The 13,544-nt window shown below is 46.8% G+C and overlaps 1 protein-coding gene across 1 annotated transcript in view; it reads left to right on the plus strand.

The window, feature by feature from the left end:
- The window catches only part of BOC (BOC cell adhesion associated, oncogene regulated), a 50,647-nt gene that overhangs the window by 8,495 nt on the left and 28,608 nt on the right, over positions 1 to 13,544 (plus strand). Inside the window, exons 2-3 of the mRNA XM_029938713.1 lie at positions 8,182 to 8,325; positions 9,010 to 9,288. Of these exons, the coding sequence (XP_029794573.1) occupies positions 8,182 to 8,325; positions 9,010 to 9,288 (423 nt within the window). The remainder of the gene's footprint in view (positions 1 to 8,181; positions 8,326 to 9,009; positions 9,289 to 13,544) is intronic.

The following is a 13,544-nucleotide window of genomic DNA, read 5'->3' on the forward strand; positions in this document are numbered from 1 at the left end:
CTGAGGCCTCTCCAGGTTAGAGCTCTCTGGGGACCCATTCCTTTTGCAAGGAAGAAAGAAAAAGGGAGGAAAACCAGTAAGAAAGAGGAAAGCAGAAGAATGAAACTGGACCGAAGGGGCAGTGGTGCCTTGAGCTATCTCACTGCATCACAATGAATATGGACTCTATTAAGCTCCGTTCTGCCTGTTAGTGTTTCCCAGGGCAACACAGCCCCCATATGGCAGGCATGCAGTGGATTGGGGTGGGCCCCTGGGCCTCATTGAAGGCCAGTGGCTTGACTGGCAGTTGAACCCCCCCTACCTCCCCCAACTCCTCACACTTGACACTGCCTGTGTTTATCTAAAGCAAGGAGGGGGGGCATTTGGAAGGTTTTTGTCCCTCTGAGAGAAGGGAGAGGAGGCTGGAGGCAGGGTGGGTAGAGGGAGGTTGGGGAAGGAAGGTGGGTGGAGGTGGGGTGGAAAGGGGACAGGCTAGGAGGGAAGGCCTCATAAATATTCACGAGGAGTGGTGAATGGAGAGGGAGAAATAAAGCAGATGGAATTCCTGTTAAAGAAGGGCACAATCACCCTGTTTTGAGCCCTCCAAAAACAAAAACAAAAAAGAAAAGGGAATGGCTTTCTAGGAGTGTAGGAGCTACGTTTATCCAATTAGCAGGGTTGTCAAATTGAATTTATATGGAATGGGGTGGGGGAACTGAGAAGGGGTGTGGAAGAAAGAAAGTGGTTTCCTTTTCTCTTAAGGCTTGTGGGTTCCTCCCCCCCACTTTTGGCTACATTTTTTAAATTTTCCTTAAGGAGAAATTTAAGGAAGGGGTATGTGTGACAAAGAAATGTGACTGCCCGGTAACTTTTTCCTCAAGTGGTGGAGGTGAGAGAGAGTTAGATTTGTCCAGTGGGCAGATCAAGATCAAGAGACCATTGTCCCTTTACTCAGAAGGCAGAGGTACCTTTTCAGCTGGGGCGGGAGTGGGGATTCTGCTGCAGAACCAAGCCGGTGTGTCTAGACTCCTTCCTAGTTCCACGGGTGGTAGGTAAAGCAGTTCGCCTCCCTGAGTGGAAATAGACTTTGAACATGTTGGTTAGCAGCTTGTTATAAATTTTGGGTTCAGTGAATGGGAGCCTGATCGTGCAAATGCCACTAGGGAAGGGCATTTTGAAGGGGGCATATTTAACCAATCAGTAGCTCCCCTCTGTCCGTGGTGTTAATTTAAAATTCTTTTCCCTAGTCTTCTATAACATGACCAGACCTCAGTTTCTACCTTGCCCCTTTCTAGTCTTCTGGAAGCCTCCAAAATAGGGTGCAAGCTCCATGGGGGAACTATAAGAAATTTCACTGGAATAGGAAAGAAATTCAGCTTTCCTGATATTTAATGTTAGGGTTGACTGTGGTGCCTTTAGTCTGTACATCACACAGTGATGTGTCACAACAGTAGCAAGAGATCTCCACAGTGTGACAGTGGGGACCACACTTGCTTATTCACTCCCCAGTTTTCCCGTTCTCTTAAGTGGATTTATAGATCATATAATTTAGTCTTAACTAAAATAATTCTCATGAAAGGACAAGTGGATTAAAGTGCTTGCTTCAAAGAAACTGGTGAAAGAATAGGCAAATAATGCAAGCACATGCTCACAGGAAGAAGACAGCAGAGCTGACCCTCTTCAAGCCACGTAGGAAGTAAAAACAATGATAATGGAACCTTGTCCGATGAGACGTTAACAAAATATTTAACATTCATGGCCACTGTTTAAAAGAGGTTACGTTCATATCATTAGTGACGCACCTAACCCTAAACAGGCTTTCTGTCTTAAGCTATTAGCTTTAATTATATTGTAAAACCATCAGGATTAACAAGCCATTAAAACATGGTTGTACTTTTGCCTACTCTTGAAATTTTAGTTCGACAGCCCATGCATTTAACTTATGAATGTATTGGGGATATTTGCCCAGAATATTTTACTCATAAGAAAGCAAGATCAGAAAAGTGTGGAGACCACTGTTCAAACCAAGCCTTCTGTAACAGCCAAATTGCTTGATGTACCTTCCTCCAAACAGATCTCTCCCACCAGCCTTGCCCTCAGCTCTTTACATCTGCATGTCCTAAGAGGCCTTCCAAACCCTTTATCGAGAGAATCTTTCCTGAAGACCCAATATTGAAAATGCTCCCCTCCCTCTGCTTTCACTTGCCGCTTCCCATCAGTGACGGAATTGGGGATCAGTTAAAGTTTTAGACTAAAGAATGCTAAACTTGTTACATGAGCATCATCCCCAAAATTTCAGTGGTTTTGTGCAACAGTGTTTATTTTTTCTCCTCTCCTAGATTGCGCTGACTTCTTTCATCTTGTATATATGCTTTCTGAAACCTGTGACATGGTCGCCAGGACTAGAGAAAAGGGAAAAATGGAAGCAGAGCCCTGGTTCTGTAGCTCTTAACAGCCTTAGCCTAGACGTGACATCTGCCATGTTCACTTACACCTGATTGGCCAGCACTGGTCACCTGGCCCTCAGCCAGCTGCAGAGGCGGCTGGGAAATGAGGAGCTTATGGATATTTGCTCAACACTGGCTGACTTAATGCCCCAAGCTCTAAGTTCCCCAGGACAGAATCCATCTTGTAATTCAGTGACTTGCATGCTGTCTTCAGTAGTAGATCACAGTAATATTTTTTTATACCTCATAATAGTGAAGTCATAATGTACATAATTTTTAAATAGATACAAAATTTGGATAAGGAAGAAGCTAGAAATCTATTTAGAGGCTGGCTAGAGCCTGGCTCAAACTTAAGAACATCAAATCTTTGCTGTTCTCTCCTGTTTGACATCAGAGTGCTCTGGGTAGATGTTCTGGATCTCGTTCTAGAGCTGTACTGCCTGATGCGGTAACTACTAGTCCTATCTGGTTACATTAAAAGTTTGGTTCCTCAGTCACATTAGCCATACTGCAGGTATTTGATAGCCACAAGTGGCTAGTGACTAGCGCTTATAGTACAAATATTTTCACCACTGCAGAAAATTCTGTGGAGAACAGTAAGAGATTATTCTAGATTGGGATGTAAATGGTGAAAGAATGAAAATAACTGCAGAGAAAGTTACAGATAATGATCCAGGTGATCTTATTTTTCTGCATAAGAAAGATTTAAAAATATTCCAAATTTAGTTCTAAAAGTAGTTCCAAGCAGTTGGTAAATATGACCTCAGAAACTGTTTTGCTAGGAGGCAGTATTGGAATAGAAGAGAAAGCCCCGGGACTAGGAGTCCGAAGGCCTGACTTGGAGCCTAAATCTCTTCTTAATTAGCTGGGAGGCTTTCTGCAAATCACTTAGCCTCTCTGCTTCTTGCTTTTCTCATTTATAACACTCCATACCCATAGGTGTTACTCTAAGCTATTACTTCATTTTCTCTGAGGTTCCCCCTAATTAAATTTTTTTCTTTTTAATTAGGTCTGTGGGTAAAAGCACAACTTTTTAAATAAAAATGACCTTTTTAAAACCCTTCTCCTAACTCTGTTTAAACTCACATCTTCAGCCCTCTGAAGCGCTGAAATCACTTGTTTCCCTGAGATTCCCCCCCATTCCACTCCTCTGAGCAAGAACACCCCTCTTTCTTGAGACCAGGGGGCTGCCAGCATTCACCTCCCCCAACTCTTTGCCTGCCCTTCCCACAGCCACTTGGCATCATCCCTTATGAGCAAAACTTCTCTCTGCCTTCAAAGACCTTTGGGAAAAGTGGATCTTTACAGGATTGGGAACATGCCAAAAAAAGTATTTTGTTTCTTGGGGCACCTGGGTGGCTCAGTCAGTTGAGTGTTTGACTGGAGCTCAGGTTGTAATCTCACAGTCCCGTGGGTTTGAGCCCCGCGTCAGGCTCTGTGCTGACAACTCAGAGCCTGGAGCCTGCTTCAGATTCTGTGTCTCCCTCTCTCTTTCTGCCCCTCCCCCATTCGTGCTCGTCTCTGTCTCTCAAAAATAAACATTAAAAAAGTTTTTTTAAGAAATATTTCTTTTTACATGTAGCTAGCCCCCTTCAATGAATGGAAAAAAACTTTGTCATATCTTGTTCTTGTCACTGAAAGAACGTTTTATGGGGTTTTGTTGCTGTCATTGTTTAGAAATAGGTCCCTCTATGGTATCTGCTAGATCACATGCTCTTCTGTTTAGCTCATCTTGGTTATTGACTGTAGGATATCCAAAGGGTGGGTTTTGTGTTTAAGACCAGGAAGGTTCCTTTTCTTTCTGAGAGAGCTGCAGGGCGCGGTGACTTCAGGGATGACATGTGGCCTCCCGTGCCCTGTCTCACTTGTGCTTCAGCCAGCCCTCCTGGGAGAAGGTGGAGCTGATTGCCTCCTGCTTTTGATTGATTCTCAGTTGTTTGTAATTTTCTCACAAAATAAATACTCCAAGGCTATAATTTCTCATTGGTTTCAACCCCAGAAGTATATTCTGTTGTTGTTGTTTTTGGAAAGTTTCAAAAACGTCTGCTTGGTGGAGATTATTTCAGTTAAATTTGTCAAATACTTTTTCTTTTTTGTGTCCAAATAACCCTTAAAAATAGCAAGTACCTAGGCGGCAACAAGGAATTCTTGTCATGAATTTATTTTCCCTTCCCTCTGCTTCTGATTTTTTCCCCTTTTTTTCTGAGAAAATGCATAGAAAATGAGAAGGATCTAGACATTGTTTGCCAAGAAAAATAACAGGCCTGACTGTTGTCTTCAACCAACTTTGAAATTGTACCTTGTTCATTTCACAGTGGGACAGAGTTACACTGCAATTAGGTATTCCAAGTAAGCCTTAGTTTCCTTTTATCTTTATCATCACCACAAAATTCTCAGAAACTTAAGTCTCTGGAATTATGTTTCTAGACCAAGCTCACTAGGTAACTTGGTCCAGGAAGCCACTCAGTTTTCCCAGCTGCTAAATATCTGCATCACAGCTACAGTGATCCCTGCTTCCTACTTGTGTCAGAGTTCTGCATTTTGTGAATGAGACTCCATGTGGCCTGCTTTGGGGTCCATAAATGGTACCTGCTCACAACTCCATGGTGGGGATTAAGGAGTAACTCCTTTCTCCCTCTTGAGATACCTGCTTCCTCTCACTCCCTCCCCTTGCCCAAATCCATTCTTTTCTCCTGGTTGCTTATAAAAGCAGGATGGTGGCCGGCAGCAAAAGTGGGGTCTGTTTCCATTTCGAATCCTATAAATTACCAAGGGTGCAGAAGTAACAGTAATTGTTTGGCTGGTCCTCATTAAGCAGGAGGGGGTCTGGGCTGAATTTCCTCAGTAAAACCTTTGTTGACTTTACAACCCAAACAGCTCTGGAGCCCCCACCGTCCCGGCCCCCAGATAAGAAACAGCCCCCCTGTGTTCTTTGTCTGCTTGTCTTCTCTTTGCCCTTTATTGCTTTGTATTCATATCCTCCTTCCTTGCCTCCTCCTTCCTTTCCTCTCTTTCTTCCTTCTGGCAGGGATGCAACAGGTGTGAACAGTCTTCTTAAGGAGTTGAGGAAACTGGAACACGTCAGGATCAAGTTCCCTACAGGATCTAGTTGGTAGTTCATGCAGTGTTCTAGAAAAATGCTACTTCGTTGGGGGAAAATAGAGAATTAAAACAAGTAGCTGGCAAATTTGGAGGACACCAAAGCTTGCTTTTTGGTATCCGTTTACAATCTATTAGTGAAAATTTCCTCTAGAAATCGCTGTTAAAATCCTTCCCCATTCTACATCACACCTCCTCCAGCTTTGTCTGCTAAGCACTCACCAGGTGCAGAGCATGAATAGAAAGAATGTGAAAAGGCTCCTATTGTGGTTAAAAGTACAGAGCTTTGGAAAGATCCCAGCCTGGGTTTCATTCCAGGTCTCTGGTTCTGGGACCTTGGGCAAGTTACTGGGCTCCCGGAGCTCCACTTCCTCACCTGTGGAAAGGAGGCTAACAACCCCCACCTTCCAGAACTTGTGTGAAGATTGAAAGAGGACCTTGCGCAGAGAGCTTAGCAAGACTCCCTTACTGGAAATGGGCCTGCACCCCCCCTTCCCCCACTGCCACCTCGCAGCCACTCTCACCCTTTGCTGCTTTTTCCTCAAATATCAGCACTTTGCTGATAACATAACTTACTGGGTTGTCTGAAAAAGAGTAAAAGTTCTCTCTATACCGCGAGGAGATTATTTTAACTTGACAGCAAAAACTTTCAAAAAGCTTCCTTAAAAATTTTCTTTTGCCCCCTTGCCCTTTCCAGAGCAGTGGAGGAGTCTTGGACGTCCTTTCATGTCCAAGACACGGAGCAAAGGGAGGGATTAAAAATCCAGGAAAAGAACTCTGTTGTGGAAAACATTCTGATTGTCAGCGTGGGGCTGCGGCCCAGATCTGGTTTGAAGGGTGCTTGTTGGACAGAGCAAGTGTGACCCTCTCAACTTAGCCTGGTGGAAAAACCAAAGGAGCTTAGAGAAGAGAAAGGTTGGGGCGCCTGGGTGGCTCAGTCGGTTGAGCCTCCGGCTTCGGCTCAGGTCAGATCTCACGTTTGTGGGTTCGCGCCCTGCGTCAGGCTCTGTGCTGACAGCTAGCTCAGAGCCTGGAGCCTGCTTCCTGTTCTGTGTCTCCTTCTCTCTCTGCCCTTCCCCCTCTCATGCTCTGTCTCTCTTTGTATCAAAAATAAATAAACCATTAAAAAATTTTTTTTAAAGAGAAGAGAAAGGTTGGGCAAATACCAAGCACTTCCTGGCATAGAACAAGAGTCTTAAAGGCCAGCCTTCCATCTGCGTGTTGGGAGTGATAGGGTCGGAAGGCTGCAGACAGACTCTCACAACAGACTGTGCAGGTGGCCAGAACTCCAGAGACTGTTGCCACAATATTTCTCTTAACTGGGCAGCTTAGCTACCTCCCTTGATTCTTCAGTGGTGACTGTAAGCCTTTGAATGAGTCCCTGGTTAGATAAATGGGTTCAGGAGAGTCTGAATATAGGTCACCTTCCTGGAAATATACCATTTATATTGGCACATGTGCATGGTTCAGGAAGATGCATCCTCTGTCTAGATTGTTGACGTGTTGCCTTTGATGTTCTCCAAAGCTCATTCTAATGCCTGTCTGCCTAAAAAGGACATTGGCCCTGTTGGCCTAATGTTCTGTAAGAAGTACAACAATAGAAGCGAATCTTGGTTTAAGCTGTGACAGAGGTGCATGTTAGAATGGACACTGGCCTCCATGTGATTTTGGTGAATCTTTTAAGGACTGTAGCTTAAGGAAGGAGGCATAAGGAAATACTACTGTGGAAGACACAGAGTTAAAGCTCCAGGGAGGCAGTAAGAGGGTGGCTGAGCGCTGAGATGCATCATCGAGTAGCTGGAGGTACAGCGTAGTCTAGAGCCTCAAAGTGACATTCTAGGGATGGAGATGCAACATGGACAAGGTCAAAAGTACAGAGTTTGTAGAGATGGAGAACACTAGGATTCTAGCACTTATGAGTAGAGAGAAGGCCAGGGGGCCTGGTGACATGTGGCTTCTGTCTGTGTTTGTGTTTGTGGGAGTAGAGGCTTCACACAAGCCTAAGGAGGATAGGTTGATTCCAGGAATCGAGAGAGTTGATAGGAATATGGGTGAAGAGCCAGGAGTGAATCAAAACAGGAGATCTTCCTGGAGTCTCTGAGACTTCAGGATTCATTAGTAACATCCCCTAAATAAGGGCTTTGGCACACACAACAGTGCTGTCTGCAGGTCTTGTACCAGCGGCATGCATGCCATGTGGCCGTGGACATCGGCTTCCTGCAAGCAAATGGTAAAGATCACATCATCCTGTCCAGCATGTGTGTGAGGCTCTCACTGCCTGAGCTCTGGACACGGCTGCAGATCCCAGCCCCTCTGCTTCTGGTGCGTCCGGCTCCCTGCCCTTGTTGCTGCCGGCACACTGGGCGAGCCTTTAGCTCTTGGTACCACAATAAAATCCCCTTCTAGCTCAAGGCATCTACTTCAAAGAAGCTTCTTTTAGGTGAGAAGTGACACTTGACAGTGTTCCTTGGTCTTCCAGCAGTCGGTCAGGTCAACAGTCTGAATGTTGCCAGCATGTGTGACGGAGGCAGGGGGCAAAGGGACAAAACCCGGCTCTGTGGCTATCACAGTGGCATCCCGAGCAGCCTCATTCACCACAGCCATTTCTCTCTTTCTCACGACAGAGTGGTGCAGGGGATTGTGGTGGCCCTTTGAGTGACTCCGGTGGCTTATGGGACGTTGGCTTGGACCCTTTTTGACACCGTGCTACATGGGATGATGACGACTCAGAGAAAAAAAAGGCCTGAGGTCACCCTCGCTTGCCTCCTCTTAGCCACAGCAGGCTGCTTTGCTGACTTGAGTGAGTGCTTTATTTCCCGTTCTCGGCCTGCCTGTCTTAGAAGAATATTTGCCCCTCATGTCAGATAGAAGTATTACACATTCCGTAGTAACCCTTTAAAAAAGGCCTTCCGCTTCCTGGATTTCAAAGAACACTTCATTCCTACTGGCCTCCAGGGACACCGTCAGTAATACAAGAGGACAAATTATCTTGGTAAGATTGTATCAGTTATATTTTAGTCTTATCATTTTGAATATATACCCGAGAAGAATGAGTAATAAGAGCTGCCTTTTATTGAGCACTTACTATATGCGATCATACAGGCAGTTTGCATGCATTATTTGTGAGCTTCACAACAACCTATAAGGCAAGTATTACCAGCCCCATTTTATAGGCAAGAAATGGAGACACAGAAAAGGCAAAAGTGTCCTGGCTCAGAAGCTGTGGCATTGGGATTTGGGCCCAGGTCTGTCCAACTCCAGACACTATGCTCTTGCCTTTACACTGTGCTATTCCAGTCCAACTTTGAGAATGTGCACAGGTTGGGGAATGGACCCAGGATGGTGGAATTCTCCAGAGAAAGACCAACCCCTCTGCGTTGCTCAGCTCTGAAAGGCTGCATGGGGGCTGTACTTCTAAAAAAGGTCATGTTATTGGTTTCTTGGGGGGTGTCCACTCATTGCTGCGTTCCCGTTCTTCCTCCAGACCAGGTCCCTCAGGTCACCGTCCAGCCCTCTTCCACTGTCCAGAAGCTCGGAGGAACTGTGATCCTGGGCTGCATCGTGGAGCCCCCGTGGATGAATGCCACGTGGCGCCTGAACGGGAAGGAGCTGAACGGCTCGGATGATGCTCTGGGCATCCTCATCACCCACGGGACCCTCGTCGTCCCTGCCCTCAACAACCACACCGTGGGACGGTACCAGTGTGTGGCCCGCATGCCTGCAGGAGCTGTGGCCAGCGTGCCAGCCACGGTGACACTAGCCAGTGAGTGCTGCTCCTTTGCTCTTCTGCCACGGTGTACTCGCTCTTCCCCTCTCCCATTCTCACTCTCTCCCCCAGGCCATTCAAACTCCACGTCATTTGTCATAATATAAAAGGAGGGCTTACAATTTGAAATTTCAAACCAGAGAGTGGTAACTGCCTAGCTACCCCGATGGTGGGGGACCACTGTGCCCTGGGGAGGCTGTTCTGAGTAGGGGCTGTGTGTAGAGAGGGTGTCTAGAAAGAGGGGAACTCAACGTGGTGGGAGTGTTTGTGCAGGCCCCAGAACTGGGCCATGCTGTGCCTTTCTGTGTGGTTATCTGGGGGTGCCAGCTGCCCCGTCCCTCTGTCCCCACACTCCACCCTCATGGTGGTTACAGTCCGCGCACTTTACACGGCTTTGCGTAGCCTGAGCAGAGCAACCGTCCCACACCAGGCCTCCTGTGCCAGGGGCAGACACTGGCCACATGCCTGGGATACAAACAGTAGAACACAACGAAAAGGAAGCTGTGTGACAAAGGGTAAAGTGAACAGAAAAGAAGATGAGACTGGGTGGTGGTTTGCTCCAACAGGGATGCTGGGAGAAGACTTTATATTCCTCTTAATATATAATTACCACTTGGCGATATTATGGCACCCGGGTGCAAAGCGCACATTACTTGCTTTTCTACCCATTTTACATTCGGAGACCAGACTTAACTGATGAAATCAACTTCAGGAGGCTGCAGCCCCAACACCCGTTCTTATCTGCAGAGTCTATGGCCCGGATTTATTAGGAAGGACCTCTTCTTTCCTGGAGCCTGAAGCATGGGGAGTAGGGATGCTTGTTGAGACTTTAGTAGTATTTGGATTAGAATGTTGAGAAGATGTCCAGGGCTTGTTCCTCCTGACCTAGCCGTGTCCCCTTGTCCCTGACAGCCTCGCTTTGGACTTCCATGCCACCATCATTGTCACCCTCCTGAGTGAGTATGTTAGTGGTCATGCCGAAGCAGCAAACTTGTGAAATGCTCCTGAAAGTTTGGTTGGGATCCCTGGAGGTGTGAGGCCTGGGAGGAAAGTGGGAGGAGATGGGGAAGCAGCAAAGCAGGGGAGAGAAGACTGACCTCCCACCCCCAGCCCTACCCTCTGGTTCCCACATCCCTGTAGGGACTTCACTCCAGGAGAGAACAGAACAGAGCCGCCCAGCAGGCAGTATTCCTGTTTTATTGGGAAGCCATGAAGCAGCCCCACCCTTTCCTCAGAGAAGGGAGAAGGCAGGGAGGGTCCCTCCTCTGTCTCCCCAGGGAGCTAGGCTGAGCCCGGCTGCACCTTGGGAGTCTCCCCACACAGTGAGAGCCGTTTGCCGTGGGCAGAAGGATCACTCGTTGAATCTGAGCCCCTGGGAAGCAGGCTACCATACTCTGTATGCTCTAGGAGGAAGACAGACTATCACTGTGCTTGTGGGGCTCAAGGAGGGTGCTGGAGGGGCGCTAGGTGAGGAGCGTAGTGGACAGGGAGGCGTCCTCTCATCCTACAAGAAGGGCCGAGATCAGAGCTGCTCTTCCTACTATCATATCATCTTTTATATATTTAAATTATAACGAAAACTACATTAGAGAAAGTACAGAATTCATAGGAGACAACATTTCCCCTCAGCCCACCATCGTCACACAACCACCATTACCATTTTGGAGTATGCCCTTCCAGACTTTGTCCATACCCATACTTGCTTTTTTACTGAAGTATATAATTGACATACAATATTAGTTTCAGGTGTGTAGCATAGTGATTTAACATTTGTATACATTGTGAAGTGACCACCATGAGTCTCGTTACCATCTGTCACCGTGCAATGTCACTGTTACTGATTGTAGTCCCTGTGCCGTACATTCTTATCCCCATGGCCTATTTTATAGCCTGGAAGTGTACCTCTTGATCTTTTCACCCATTTTTCCATCCCTCCCCACAACCCTCCTCCTTTCTGACAACCAGCAGTCTCTTCTCTGTATCCATGAGTCTGGGTTTTGTTTTATTTTTTGGATTCTACCTATAAGTGAAATCAAGGGGTATTTGTTTCTGACTTACTTCACTTAGCATTATGGCATCCCCATACCTTCAACACTGTTGTAATGATACTAGTGAATGTACAGTTTCTATCCTTATTCTCTCCCCATTGACATTGTGTGGTTAGCATTTTTTGTTGTTGGCCATATGACCATATTTACTTGTTCTTTTGTATTGGGTTTAAAGTGCATCCACTAAAGTACACAAAGTGCACAGCCTGATGTATTTTTCATATGGATACATAAGTGTGGCCATCACTCTAGAAGGTTCCCCCATGCCCCTTACTAGTTCATCTGTCCCCTCAACCCCCATCAGAGCACGATCGTGGTTACTAATGGGCCTAGAACGTCCTCCGAAGGGCTCTGTCACTTGTACTGGGCACTTTTTCTATTGCTGGGCAATTAGGTCACTTCCAGTGTTTCTTTATTACAAGTCCAATGTGCCTTTTAGCAGTGTTTGTGCCTTTAAAGGATTATCCTGCTCATCTACAAGGGTTGCTCATCTGCAAATGGTCAGCACGTGTCTGTAGAGACTCAGGAAACTCCATAACCATTCATTTGGACTAATTAGGAGCCAGGCTGAACCTTTTATTTGGAGGAAGGGGTAGTTGGAGAGCTGAAGATTTATGGTGGAGCCCTCCTTCTACTTCAAGGTGTATTTGTGTGAGGAGAGACCATTTTTCACCTTTATTTGTAAAAAAAAAAAAAAAAAATTCCTGGCCACTTCCTTCTCTGGTGCTTGAAGGGATCTGCCGTTGGCAGTGAGGACAAAGGGGAGGGTTTGGTTGCAACCCAGAAGGCACAGTGAGGGAAGAGGAGGCTTGTGCAGAAGCCCAGCGAGTCTTGCTTGCAAGCCAAGAGCTGTTGGCTCGTCATTGAGACATGAATCAGAAGTGACATGTTGGGAGCTGACCAGAAGGCCGGAGAAGCACTGGAGAGGAGAGAGTGGGCTTTGAGGGGCCACGTCCCAGGGAACAGGGAGTCAGCGGGGGTGGAACTGCAGCCTCCCAGTCTTGGAGCAGGAAGGCGGGAGCAGCGGCAGAACCGGGGTGCTGTCTTTGGGTTCGTGCCATGGGGGATTTGGCCCAGACTCGGCTGTTAGATTAAGTTTCCGAAAGCACATTCCTGAGCAGAATGGGGGCTGTGTTTTGCTGGTTGGCTGATGGAGGGAGGCTGAGCAGTGAAGGGATTACTGAGGCCCAGTCTGCATTTAGAGGGAGCCCAGGCAGTGGCGTGCCCATGCACACGCACACACACCCGCCCACACTGGCCACTTAAGGCTTCCTTTTTTTCTGGCCTCTTCTGCATGCGTTCAGATGTTCATCCTCAGACAAAGCACTCGCTCTTCGGCTTACCTAGCAAGATGACGCCTCCTGTGTCTTAGTGAAGTCCTAGATCCCTGGGACCTTCCCATAGTGGGCGCTGGGACTTGGCTTGAGGATTCAGAGGTGGGGAGGAGGCCTCCAGCAGAACTTTCCTGGTACAGATCTCTTTTACTGCTGGAGGCTGGGGGTACTCTTGGACTTCACCCCTGGCTGTTGACCTCGGCCTCTGGTCTTCAGGTAAAATGGAATCCACAGGGCTAAATGCCATCTTCATTCCGTGTGGCGGTACCATCCCACTCCTCTGCGCAGAACTTGTCTTCCTATTGAACCTATTGAGATTTGGTGGTAAATCTCTCTTGTTGCTCATACCTCCCCTCTGACCACCTTGTCTAATTCTTGCTTTTTGAAATACTTTTAACTTTGATCGCCTTTCTTCCTTTCTCTTTTTTTATAAGCTTTACACCAGGAGGTCAGCCATGCTACATGGCTCAAGTGTTCCCACTCTCTGCACCTGAACCAACAGCAGGCTTTGCCAGTGGACACCATATCTGTATCTGTACTCTGATTCCGCCTTAGAATTGTTCTCAACACAACCCGCAAGTAGTCACAATTCATCAGAGGTGGCATACTGTGCGAAAGCTCCTTTCTATCCCTTACCCCTAATAATTCAAATAAACTTCTACATCATTCTTCATTTTTAACTTTTTTCCATTTTTCTATCCTTTATTTCTGCCAATTATCCTATCACCCCTAAGTTCCATTCATTGTTGGAAATCCAACAGGTGGGAACTGGGTAGTACTCCGATAGCTGGGCACTTGAATCCTCACGCTAATGTGGAGTCTTAAGCTGATGCTGGCTTAATTGAGACCGATCTGTAGCCCCTCTATAAGG

The sequence above is a fragment of the Suricata suricatta genome, chromosome 5, assembly GCF_006229205.1.
Source record: "Suricata suricatta isolate VVHF042 chromosome 5, meerkat_22Aug2017_6uvM2_HiC, whole genome shotgun sequence".
Taxonomy (NCBI): domain Eukaryota; kingdom Metazoa; phylum Chordata; class Mammalia; order Carnivora; family Herpestidae; genus Suricata; species Suricata suricatta.